The sequence below is a fragment of the Misgurnus anguillicaudatus genome, chromosome 15 (assembly GCF_027580225.2).
Source record: "Misgurnus anguillicaudatus chromosome 15, ASM2758022v2, whole genome shotgun sequence".
NCBI lineage: Eukaryota > Metazoa > Chordata > Actinopteri > Cypriniformes > Cobitidae > Misgurnus > Misgurnus anguillicaudatus.
Genome location: NC_073351.2, coordinates 8,506,950 through 8,519,384, shown reverse-complemented (window position 1 = coordinate 8,519,384; position 12,435 = coordinate 8,506,950). Strand labels below are relative to the sequence as shown.

At 37.2% G+C, this 12,435-nt stretch overlaps 1 protein-coding gene across 2 annotated transcripts in view; it reads left to right on the top strand.

The window, feature by feature from the left end:
* The window catches only part of cntn5 (contactin 5), a 330,742-nt gene that overhangs the window by 176,748 nt on the left and 141,559 nt on the right, over positions 1–12,435 (top strand). For both annotated transcript variants that reach the window (XM_055173819.2, XM_055173818.2), the window contains exons 4-5: positions 4,759–4,882; positions 5,665–5,840. In XM_055173819.2, coding sequence (XP_055029794.2) covers positions 4,759–4,882; positions 5,665–5,840 — 300 coding nt within the window. The remainder of the gene's footprint in view (positions 1–4,758; positions 4,883–5,664; positions 5,841–12,435) is intronic.

The following is a 12,435-nucleotide window of genomic DNA, read 5'->3' as shown; positions in this document are numbered from 1 at the left end:
GCTATCCAAGCCCACGAAGGTCGAACTGAAATAAGATGATCGAGCCAACGGAGAATCAGCTGTTTCTATTAGTTACATATGATAATTGTAGCACCGTATAAAAACAATCAAAGTCTAAGATGTGTGTGTAATGAGATGTTTTCCCTCTATCTGTCTAGTTAAAAAAGTCATACTGTTGACATGCAACTAAATTCGTTTTATTGTAACGTCAGAAAATAATCCCCAATTACGCAAGGCCCTGCCAAGCTAAACAGATCTGTAAATAATTCACAGAAGAAGAAATTGACTGCTGGCATCACGGGGAACATATGGGGTGAGTGGGAGTGTTTGTGCTGCGGAGAGCTCTTTAAATCTCAAAGGCCCACAGTCGGCCAAGAGATGGTCGGGGAAATAGAGTGTTTACAATAGAGCACTGGTTTACATAAAGATACTCAACTGACAGAGGGGATGAGTTAAAAAACTGCTGACTAACAAATTGGCCTTTTTTTCTGTTTCATACTTTGCAACATGAATCAAATGAGGGGCTTTTCCATAGACTGCATAAACAATGGACATAGTGTCTGTGACATCACCCGTAGGTTTCTGAAAAGCATATTGAAATCCAAAAAGTGTGCGGAACCGACCGTCGGCATCTTGGCAACGCGTCATTCCCGGATAACTGAAAATGGGCAAAGAGGCGGAGCGTAGGTGGAGCTGAGATGCCTGGTGGCGGAAACCATGCCCGCTTAGCTCTACACTATGGCAGCTGTCACTGAAGTGGCCACACCCTTAATTATGCAGAACTGTAATGCTACGTACACACCAAACGCGGAGCATCGCGTTACTCGCTCTAGATTACAAGGTGAGATTTGTCATGCAAATTTTTCGCTCGAGTTGAATATTTTCAACTTGGGCGAAGACACGTTTGAGGCGAATAGTGCGTGTTTTCGCGGCAAACGCGCCGCCTATATCACGTCATTTGCATCGACCCATGCGAGGACGCGTCTGATCGCGTCTTTGCATTGACTTTGTATGCAATCTACTGACGCAAATCATTGAACTCACATCTGGTGTGAACCCCCCAGTAAGAGGCGGTTTACTTTTCGCATCTAAAACCACACAGAAAACACATCCGCGACACTCACCTCATTTGGAAGGTGGGAAAAAGAGTGTGTTGCATCGCATGCGTGTCGCGACCACATTGCTTTCTAATTGAGCACGCTTGACGCGTTTCTACATTCAAAACAACGTATTTGTTCATGCAAAAGATCGAAATCTGGTTTCATCGTACGCACGTGCGGTCACACGATTTCGCGTCTGGTCGGAACTTTACTTCTGGTTTCTGTTTTTTTAATGGTCTGACTAGTTGCTAAACTGAACTCTTGAACAAATACCTCGTTGAAAATAACAAATGTTTTGGTTTCCTAGGTAATCTATGTGTTGTTTATTCGGCTTGCTATATAAATAAACTACTTTGTTGTTATTTATTCTTAGCGGGGTTTACCAGAAGTTACGTGTTTTCCACGAAAGCCGCTTGTTTATGTTGTTACTGCTGAAATCATCTAAAAACCATATTTTTTCTGCTGTAAATTTGGCATTTTAACATAGGGGGTCTATGGGCCAGTCGTTAAATTGCAGTTTAAGTCACTTTATTGTTGGATTCAAGAGAGAGACCGTAAGGTTGCCGCTTGGGCTCTTCACATTTTTTTCTTCTGTAACAATGTTGAGGGTTCAAGACAAGGATAGATGTCATGTCATATAGTGTTTTTGTAAAGTCACTCATGAGTTTGGCCTCCTGGCCACCATAATCTAGCAAATGCATCTTACCACCAAGCATTTTATTTATAGTTATGTAAAGCCATATAAAGATATTGCAACTTCAGAGACAGCAGCATTCCTCATTTAGTACAACACAGTATTATGGAAAGGTCATAGGTTCAAACTCCACACATATAGTTGTATATATGTATATGTACATAATATACACTGTGTCACTTTAGATAAAAGCATCTGCTAAAGCGTTTGACCTAACAACCACTTAGCAACTACACTGTAACATTTATCATGTAAATTATGCAATAAGAATGACTATGTAATGCATTGTATGCACAGGACTGGCTTCAAGTAAAGTATTTTATTTGCAAATATTGTTGTGATGTATATCTCATAGGCTATATCTTGCACTTTTCCTCTCTTTGTTTTGCCAGCGATCATATATCCCCTCTTGAGAATGTAACACTTTCCTGTGGGCGATACAGCAACAGACTGTGATGTATAAGAAATGTGTTTTTTGTCCTGAAAACGATACAGGTTGTACAGGAGACGTTTTTTTTTACATGCCTGGCTACCCGTATGCTGACACCTGGGCGAAATACAGCTCGAGACAGGGACGGTGCTGCAGCCCGCATGAAGGGATTTATTATGCATGCAGCACACAGCATAAATAATAGAGCCGGAGCTTATATAGCTCACTCCCAAGCCGCTACAAATGACTAGGTTATGCTTGAACTCTGCGCCCACAGGTCCTTCATCTCTTCTTTTTCTCTGTTGTCTAAATCCGCTCCTGCACAAAAAAACAACAGCATCTGCCGGATTTAGTCGAGGCGTGACAGGGAGTATTCAGCCATGATGATATCATAAACATCATTTCCCTTACAAAAATGTAATTCAGACATACAAGATGTTGATAAAGCGACAATGTTAGATTAACATTTCATGGTATTTTGATATGTACTATGGTACTGGATGACTGCTATGTTTATGTACCTTTTGTACCAATGTGGTTATCCCAGAAATGTCATTTGCCATGGTACACATCAAGGCTTAAATACCATAGGTATTTTTTTTCATTTATTTTTGGTGGAGGTTTCTTTAAATTGTGTTTTCAGTGTATGAATGGGATGCTGGAAGTTTAACTTATGGTCATGTATATTTTTAAAACAATTCATAAAATGAGCCAGTGTGGACTCGGTTACTAAATGTTATAAATGATATATTGTTACTAAAAAATTACACATTCTGTCTTTTATGTTGCAGAATATACAAAGAATACATTACGTGTTTTTTTTTGTATAAAGAAGGCTTTGGGTTTAAGGTTTGGGTAGGGTTAGGGTGGTAGCATTGAGTGTGTTTACATGCACATAATAAGCAGGTAACTATCAAAAATCTGCTTATTATAGAAAACGGTTTTCATGCATTTACATGCAAATCAAAAAGCCAGCTTTGCAGACAACTGCGTTTACATGGGACTTGAATTATCAGTGACGCAGGCAGTGACGTCACCACCTATAGTACATAATAGTCATTAAAAAAGTCGACGGCATATCTGTCTTAAGCTCTACTGTTGTATCTCTTCTCGGGTCTGCAGAGTCTGTAAATATAACACGAGCTTCTATTTTAACAGTTTCTCTGCCAACTGCTTTAGTCAAGCGGAGACTTTTATGTGTTACTTTGCGCTTACTTCCACGTGTGACGTTTATCTTTCATTAGCGGAGACATTCGCACATGGACAAAACCGCGAAAAAAGATGGTTGTTTACATGCCATGCGAAATCCGTGTAATGAGCAAAAAACGACATTGGTTTTTGCTTACGCCGTTTATGGGCTTTCCCCGATAAAAGAAAACAGTTTTACGCGTTTACATGACCCCACGCATTATCAGTTTATTAAGCATAGTCGCCGTAAGACCGTGCATGTAAACGCACTCATTATCGATAAAATGGTTAAAGGGAAATTATACAGCACTTTTTATTATTAAGTTTTATAGATTTAAAAACAAAATAATGCTACGAATAAATATGCTTTAACATCTAATTAAAAAAATATATGTTTTGTGTTTATGAAAGTTATGTGTTAATACTACGTATTAACAGTGAGACCTGTGGTGCGTTTCCCAAAAGCATTGTTAGCCAACTACTGTCGTAAGTTACGTCGTTACTGGCGAAGGTCAAGGATTTGGTGTTTCCTGAAACCATAGTTCAAACGAACATTCGTAAGCTGCATCGCAAATTTGTGTGGTTTGAACGACAGCTCTTCACCTGTCATTAGAAGCAGCGTTCCTTGTTATTATCATATATAGACTTGCGTTGATAATGCTTTTGAACAAATTAACAAAAAAACATGTAGTACATTCTATATCCATCATTCTAAATATATACAAATTTTATTTATTTTATGTCTTTAAGTTTGTAAACAGAATTACAGCGCTGAATTTGAAAGCTGCGCATGTGTGCAGATCTACAAACTTTAAGACCCTGGGGAATCCCTGGGAGGAGTGACGTAAGAGGGAACTTGCGCATGAATTTTATATCTTGAAAATAAACAACAGGCAACTAAATTACGATAACAAAATTAATCTTCCGATGCAATATATGTTATTTACAGCAGTAATCTGACATAAAATTGATTTGCACAGATTAATTAGTACTTCATCTCCCACGTGACATCATCAACTAAGTTGTTAAACCAACATGGTTTAAGTTACTATGCTTTCTGAAAACAGTTGTGACAAGCTAGTTAGTTTCTCCAACTATGCATCGTGCTATGTTGGTTCAGAAGCGATTTACGTTATTAACATCACCAAATCAACATTTGCATAAATTCTCTAGTAACTCATGTGCCAAAACAACTCGCAAACAAAACAACAGCATGTTTAATTTTTGTTCAAAGTGATTTGACCTTTCAGTTTTTTTTTCAGAAATTAGCTCTGAATTGAAGCGTAATATCACTGTTTATTTTTAAAGGTTTGCAAATCATGTTTTCTTTTTCATTGTGACCCCAGAGAGCGAAGAGTTCGGTCCAGTATTCGTTCAGGAACCCGATGACGCAATCTTCGCCCTGGGCTCAGACGATAAGAAAGTGATAATGAATTGCGAAGCCAGAGGAAATCCTGCTCCAACCTACAGGTACGCTTTACTCGTCTCATTAACATGGATAAGATTTTATTAAATGGATAATAAATGACATTTAATTTCTCCGGAGCTTTACCTTGAATCCTTATTATCCTGTCTGGGTGGCATTTCTGTTAGACTAATGCTAATTTGACACAGATGTTGGACTTTTCCACTGTGGATTACTAATTGGAATTGATACGATGTGCTAGAATGATAGTTTGACTAGTTTAAACCGTATATATATGCTAGAATCAGCATTTTATTCCTCAACCCGTACTATTGGATCAGAGAAGTCTTAACCTTTAGAAAGCAGACAGCAATTGATCGATGGATTTGATTCCACCTGGAGGAATCACTTATCCTCCATAAGCATAAATAAATAAAGGTGTTGCCGAGGTTGAATGATCCGCCATGTGACTGTGTTCCCAGACACTAATGTGGTTTGACGTCCGGTCCGTAATTTAGATCGATATTCCTGTCTGAGCTATTTAGACACATCAGTCTATGTGCTAACAAGCTGTTCACTGGTGATCATGTGATAACTTCTGTATATATTAAATCTAGTAAAAGCTAGTTTCATGGTTAGAGGTAGCTATACTTTTGCAGGTTTATTCCCCTAAAATTGTAATCACATTGTTTGTTAGAGCAACCAGACAAGTCATAAATCTATGTTCAGTCTGTTGCCTGATTAATGATAGACGGGCAGAATGTTTTTGCCAAACCTGTACACACTTCACGCCTCTCCTAATACATCATTTGTTTCATCTTTACTAATTTTATTGTTGTATTTACAGCTGGCTGATAAATGGATCGAATGTGGATGTAGAAGCAGATTTCCGCTACAGTTTGATTGACGGAAACTTGATAATACACAACGCAAGCGAAGCCATTGATTATGGGAGATACCAGTGCAGAGCAGAGAACAGCATCGGCATCGTCCTAAGCAGAGATGCCCTTCTGCAGTTTGCTTGTAAGTAACTGGATGTTATTTACCATCTCTCTTTATGCATCTCAGGCCACATCCACACGTCAGTGCTTCCCCTTATTTTATTTTCCTCTGTACAAAGAAATTGCAGAAGCAATGCCTTAAGGGGCGTGTCGTGGTGAGGATGCATGTAGGGTATTAGCCGAGACGTCCTGTATTTTGGGCAAAATTTATTTGTCCCATATGTGACCTCCCACATCCCATTTTTTGATCTAACCAGTGACTGATACAACAGGCTTGTTCGACTTCATGTGGCGCCACAAATTCCCGTGAGAAATTATACAGAGGAGACTGCTATCAAAATGCTCTCGCCATACTTTGATGTTATCCACCTGTCAGTTCCAGACAAAAATGGCCAAAAATATGTTTTAAATATAATATATTAAACCAAATACATTTTGTAGAAAGAAAAGTTTTAATTAATTAATTTCCCACCAGGCTTTTTAAAATAGATGCCCTCCAGCATTTTTTGTGATTTTCACAAAAGTTTCACAAAATGCCTTCCAGTAAAAAAATTTTTTATATAAAAATATAAACATTTATTAAAGAACAAACCCTCTGCTTTCAAACAAACACAATGGGAAAAAAACGTTTAATTCTATTTTCATTTGTTCTCTTCTTATGACCTCATAAATATGGGTAGGTTTATTCAAAAATACCAAATTTTCAGCAAAAAGCTGAAATAATTGCATTTTTGTAAAAGAATTTTGTCAGAGATCAGATTAAAAGATAATGAAAATGATTATCAAAACATAAAAGGAGTTTAAAATTTGTCAAATTAGTTTTGCTTCAGTTTTTTATAATTATAGCGGATAATAGCGGAATTACAGATTACCTTAAAAACTCGTCAGGAAAGCATAATTTGTAGGAAATGTTTTCACGCTATTGACGCGATACTGTAACTTGTTAATGGCGGGAAAAGAATTAAATATATTTTGGAATTTTAAAATATATTTAGTTTTAGCCTTTATATATTAACGTATATTTCTAAATGTATTTCAGGGCAACAAATACATTTTTAATTTTACAAACCATTCTGCAAATAATTTATTTTTTCTGGCCAAAATATAAAAAGTCTGTAAAGTATGTTTGAAATATAAAATTTTATAAAGTACATTTTTGCAGTTGAAAAAATACTTAATATTAATTTTTTTTCAAACCTGTTAAGTTTATAAATACTTTAAAATATATTTCAAAATATACAAACAATGTTATGTAGTAAATATATTTGGCAATGTTTTGTATATTTTGAAATATATTTAAAATTCAATTTGAAAATATATATTTTTTGCAATATAGATGATCACGACACTTGAGAATGATCACCGACATCTGTCATACAAGTAAAATCAGTATACGTAAGGTGTCATATAATAGGATTTAATATTTGTGGATGTATAAGATTGGCATAGTTACAAAGCTCTCAAATCTAAAGAGATCGCTGATTCCGACCTGTCTAATAAAACGTCTTAATCTGAAAAGCCCCAAGGCATTTCCAACTTTGCTAAGACATTCATGCTCTTCTGTTTCACAGCCTGTAAGTGTATTTTCAGTATTTGTTAAAGTATTTGATGTTGACTCTGCAAAAGTACAGCTTAGAGAATATATGTAATTTTTAGTTCTTTTTAGTTTGTCACACGTAAGATTAATATGAAGGGGTTAACGTTTTTTTAAACCTTAGTGCGAGAAGTGTTTTGTCTTAGGCTGGATACACACCAAAAGATTTTTTACATCTTATAAGATTTTAAAAATGTGATTGACCACAAAAATGAGGATAAAAAATTGATTTTGCTCCTGTTTTGCTTCTATAGTGTGTGGTGTGCCATTATGTGTCAAAGACAGCACACCACACACAAACAGATTCTCGAGTCTCGACTGTGAACCCAGGAAATCCCACAAAATCTCGCGAGACTTCAGAATAAGCATGGCGGACGATATGCAGGAAGACATTTCAATGATAGTGCTTGGAATACTTTTTACAAGACACGTTGTATAAACATTCGTGCTGTTGCCACAAATCAACAAAGTGATCTTGCATCTCTGCTGTCCACATCAACTTCACTTTGGCCGTTTCGCAATCCGAAGGCTGCAGCCTGCGGAGGTCGCATATGCAGGCTGCATACGTCATGAAACCTGGTTTATTCAAGTTAACTGAGCATTACATTCACAAGTCATAAGTATATTACAACAATATACGATAAACCTGAAATAATAGTAAACTGTTAATATTCTGAAATAAGACAGTCTGGAAATGCGACCTACGGATTGAGAAGCGCCTTTATGCTGCGTCATGACTGCTTCTGTCTTCCCTCATCTCACTTTCTGATTGGATATGGTTTCGTTTCACGTGATAATCTCAATAGCGTGCTCGCGTTTGTCCTTAGGTTTCCCACACACATCAGGATTTCTGATCATGTTGAATATTTACGATTCATGATCGGCACGGCTCCAACGTTCTTCCGAGCAGGTTCAGACACTCTTAACACACATCACACGGAGGGGCAATCTGATAAAATAATCTGTAGAACCATTGCTATACTCGGGACATAGCTAGGATTGTCGGAAGGGGGGAAATCGGCCCAAAATCAGCCTGATTTTCTTTTGGTGTGTACCCAGCCTTAGATAGTTAGGTAATGGTTCAATTAAAGGACTGTGTTAAAGTACCTACTGTATATAAACAAACTATTAATAAACCTACCACAAGTTACCAAGGCATAAGAGTTTTAAATTAATATTTAATTAGGGATTAGCCATCTTATTTACAAATGGCTTAAAACAACACACTGTATACACAAAACCATACCCGGCAGGCCACCCTTTGTCCCGTATTTCAGAGTGACAAAGTTGGCAACCCTAGATGCATGTGTAATTGCAACAAGTTACCGTTCAACTCTTTGACACGGGGGTTTTAAATACAAATCAAAATTCAAACAGAGAAGTGTGTGCAAACTGGAATAACCAGCTTCATAGAACAGCGCGCGTCATGTGCAAGTTCATGATCAGATCATAAAATAAATGGAAGTGTGTGGTTTCACACATAAGTAGCTAAATAGATAAGGAAACGTACACATAAATGTACAGATTGGCTTTACACACAAAGATGCAGGGGTGTTGGTTTCAGTTTTATCCACTTTGGGACCCGGTTTAAAAAATAGCGGATTCAAGCTCCCAAAACACCTGATCCGTCTAGACGAAATGCTGATTCGATAAAACATTTGTATCTATATCTAAATGCATCTCCGTGTGGACAGGCTCCCAATCTCTAAATTATGACTTTGCTCTCAAAACTTCAGTCAGTGGTCAAGTTTGGAATTAAAAAGGTAAAAAAATTTAAGTCAATCCCATTATGCTTAGTTTTTCTTAAAATCAGGCCTGTGCATTGTCTCCATTAGTTAGGGGAGTGCCCTTAACGCCTTAGCTCACAAACCCACAACTAAGAGCCTTGTTCTTCCTTCAATTCCTTTGGCTTCCTTTCAAAACATCACTGCAAACCAAACCAAGCATACAGCACAGTGCTAGAGGCACAACTTCTCAGTGTAAAAACACATGGTTAGCTTTGCTTACTGTTTCCCCAAAAGCGATGGCCATAGTAGCCTTATTGGCGTACCCGACGGGATTTTGTACTTTACTATTCACTGCCCACAGTGCTCTGTAGAAGAACGAACATTTGGTATACATACAATGTAATATTATCACATGTAATGAATGCTTTCTAGCTACAGTATGATATTCTGTACCTTAGGTTATTATTTTGAAATACAGAGGTGTTCACCTATGTAAACTTCGTGTACGCTCGCCTATACAAGGGAAAATAGACTCTTCTGATATATTACGTTTTCTGCTGTCCCAGAAAAAAAAAGATTCTGTGAATGAGATCTTGAAATTGTCCGGTCTTTTCTTTAAAGTTCCATATGGGCTGCCAACACGCATGGACACAGTGTTCTGTCTTTTTACTTCACCCTTCTCTCTCGTCTGGTTATGACCTTGGTCAGCACATTGTGGCTTATTCTTAAGGGCTTTCGGAGAGACAAAGAAAGTCTCTCAGTAGCAGACATTGGGATGCAGAGCTTTTCCCAGACCTCTGCATAACAAATGGCAACCATTTATCACCCTGTTGGACACCCAAGGATCTTTCAGTCTTGTTGGCATGGGGCATGATTTGGTGCTTCATTTATTTTCAGCAAGAAGTAACATTAAAATAAATTAACTGCTGGAGATGTGGAGTAGAAGGTAGTGCACTTGACAATGACACTTGGGTTCGAACATGGGGCAATTCCAATTTCTATCTTTCTCCTCTTCTCTTTCCTGTCAATCTCTAAATAAAAGAATCAAAAACCATTGCTTAAATCCTTGTTCTTAAAACCATGCTAGAAATGTCTAGCTCTTTTATTTTCAGGAATGACCAGGAATGGCTTTACTGATTATTTGGTGTTTTTCAATTAAAAGTGGCCATTCATAAAAATATGTTTCTGAAATGCACTCAGACGCCACATGAGCTGACTTTTACTGGCAGCTACCGCTGCGCAATTTCAAAATGAATGCTTTCCTGCATGGAGTGTGTCAGTAGAGGTCTTTTAAAATGCGAACAGCTCTTCTCGCCAGTAGCGAGCTGTAGGGTTACATTTAGCTTGGATCTCTTTGTTTGCCCTCTTTGATTAAGAAAGCCACACACGAGTTTCCAAGAAACGGTCAACTCGGTCATTTAAGAGAGGTTTGGTTTTTCTACATGGCCATGGATGTCATAGCCCCCACTTGGCAGGCCCCCTAAAAAAAGCTTTGCCAAGACAACCGGTTGGTGTGCAGACAGTATTCTCATCTCTCTGGAAACTTATATATTTATTTAAAAGGGGAGAGAAATAAATCTTTAGTCTGTATTCCTTTCACAGTTTTGGGGTATTGTGCTCCCCAACGTTCTCTGTTAGGCCTTTTTTCTGTTTCTTTATTTTGAAAAGCAGAACTACCTGGTTCAATCTAGATACCAGGCCAGGCTTTGAAGACTCTTTGCAAGTCCCTTCTGAGATTTAGGCCTATCTCAACAGATGAGTGAGGAAATGTAAGTTTCATGGCTCAGCTGTGGATATATACAACAGATGCTTCTGTTTGTGGACAACTTCACTCTCTCTGGCCACAGAAAACAGAAACTTCATTTTCTGAACTGTGTCTACATGATGTGGAAAAGACTGCAGTATGACTACTTTTAAAGGATTTGCAAGCCCTAGTGTGCTGCCTCGCTATGTGTTGACCACATTTACCCAGGCGATAACCTTTTGAGGGCAACATTCATACCATAATGTAACCTCATATGTAACCCTGTTAACAGTCTTACCTCACAAATGAGATACTTAAAGCTGGCTTGTTAATTGCTAATTGCCAATCAGACAACTGTAGTAAATAACATAAGAAATCATTTTCGAATTATTCGAAAATAATACAAAATCAAGGTGGTAAGGCAACTAGGGCTGAATAACAACTAATAGCAACTAATTATTTGCAGAATAAAAGTTTTTTGTTTACATCATATATATGTGTGTACTGTGTATAATAATTAGGTATATATAAAAACATACACATGCATGTATAATTTAAGGAAAAAATATGTGTATATATTGTAAGTATTTATATTTTATAAATTATATATTAATATAAAAATTTATAAACACATGTAAATATTTCTTAATATATACATGCATGTTTGTGCATTTATATATACACCTAATTATTATACACAGTACACACACATATGATGTAAACAAAAACTTTTATTCTGCAAAGTTGCGATTAGTTGTTATGCAGCCCTAAAGGCAACACGAGGTGAAGCATGTGTGCATTATTTTCAAATAATTTAAAGGACTGGAGTAAATTATTACGCTTATACCAGTCTATAACCACAGGTTAGGTTTATCAAAACCTAATGCATACTCGTGGAACAACCAATCAGAATAAAGCATTTAACAGCCCTGTGGTATAAATATAAATTCTTTATTCTGATTGGTTGAGAAATGTTGATTATTTTCTGCAAAACACACACCGGACCTGTCAAATGTCTTAACATAACCACTAGAGAAATCTTTGCGGTAACCGTGGTATAAGGGGAATAATTGACTCCGTCCTTTGAATAATTTGAAAATAGTGCACACCAAAGTGCACACTCCGCTTCACGTCATGCCACATTACTACCTTGGGTGTGCATTATTTGTCAATTATTCTTTGCGTAACACACACATATTAGGTTCATTATTACTTAGATGGACCTATTTTGTTTTGATACTATTTTGTAATAAATACAGTATGTATTTATGGAGTTCATTTTCGTTTGGGATTGCTCCTGTATGGATGAGATTGTGCATATGAAACAAAGCTACCAAAAAATATTGTCTAGATAGGGAGCTCACAGAGCCATTATGATCAGGCACGTACTGGGACTGAAATTCAGCCCGGGACTTTAAGATGGAGAGGCCTTTTACGCGAGTGCCCTTGGTGCACGAGCCAGATTTTTTGTAGTTTTTTTAATTCTAGTAGTGTTTTTATGGTATAAAGAGAATCAGATTATGCTGAAGACCTTAAAGAAACTTTAGGATAC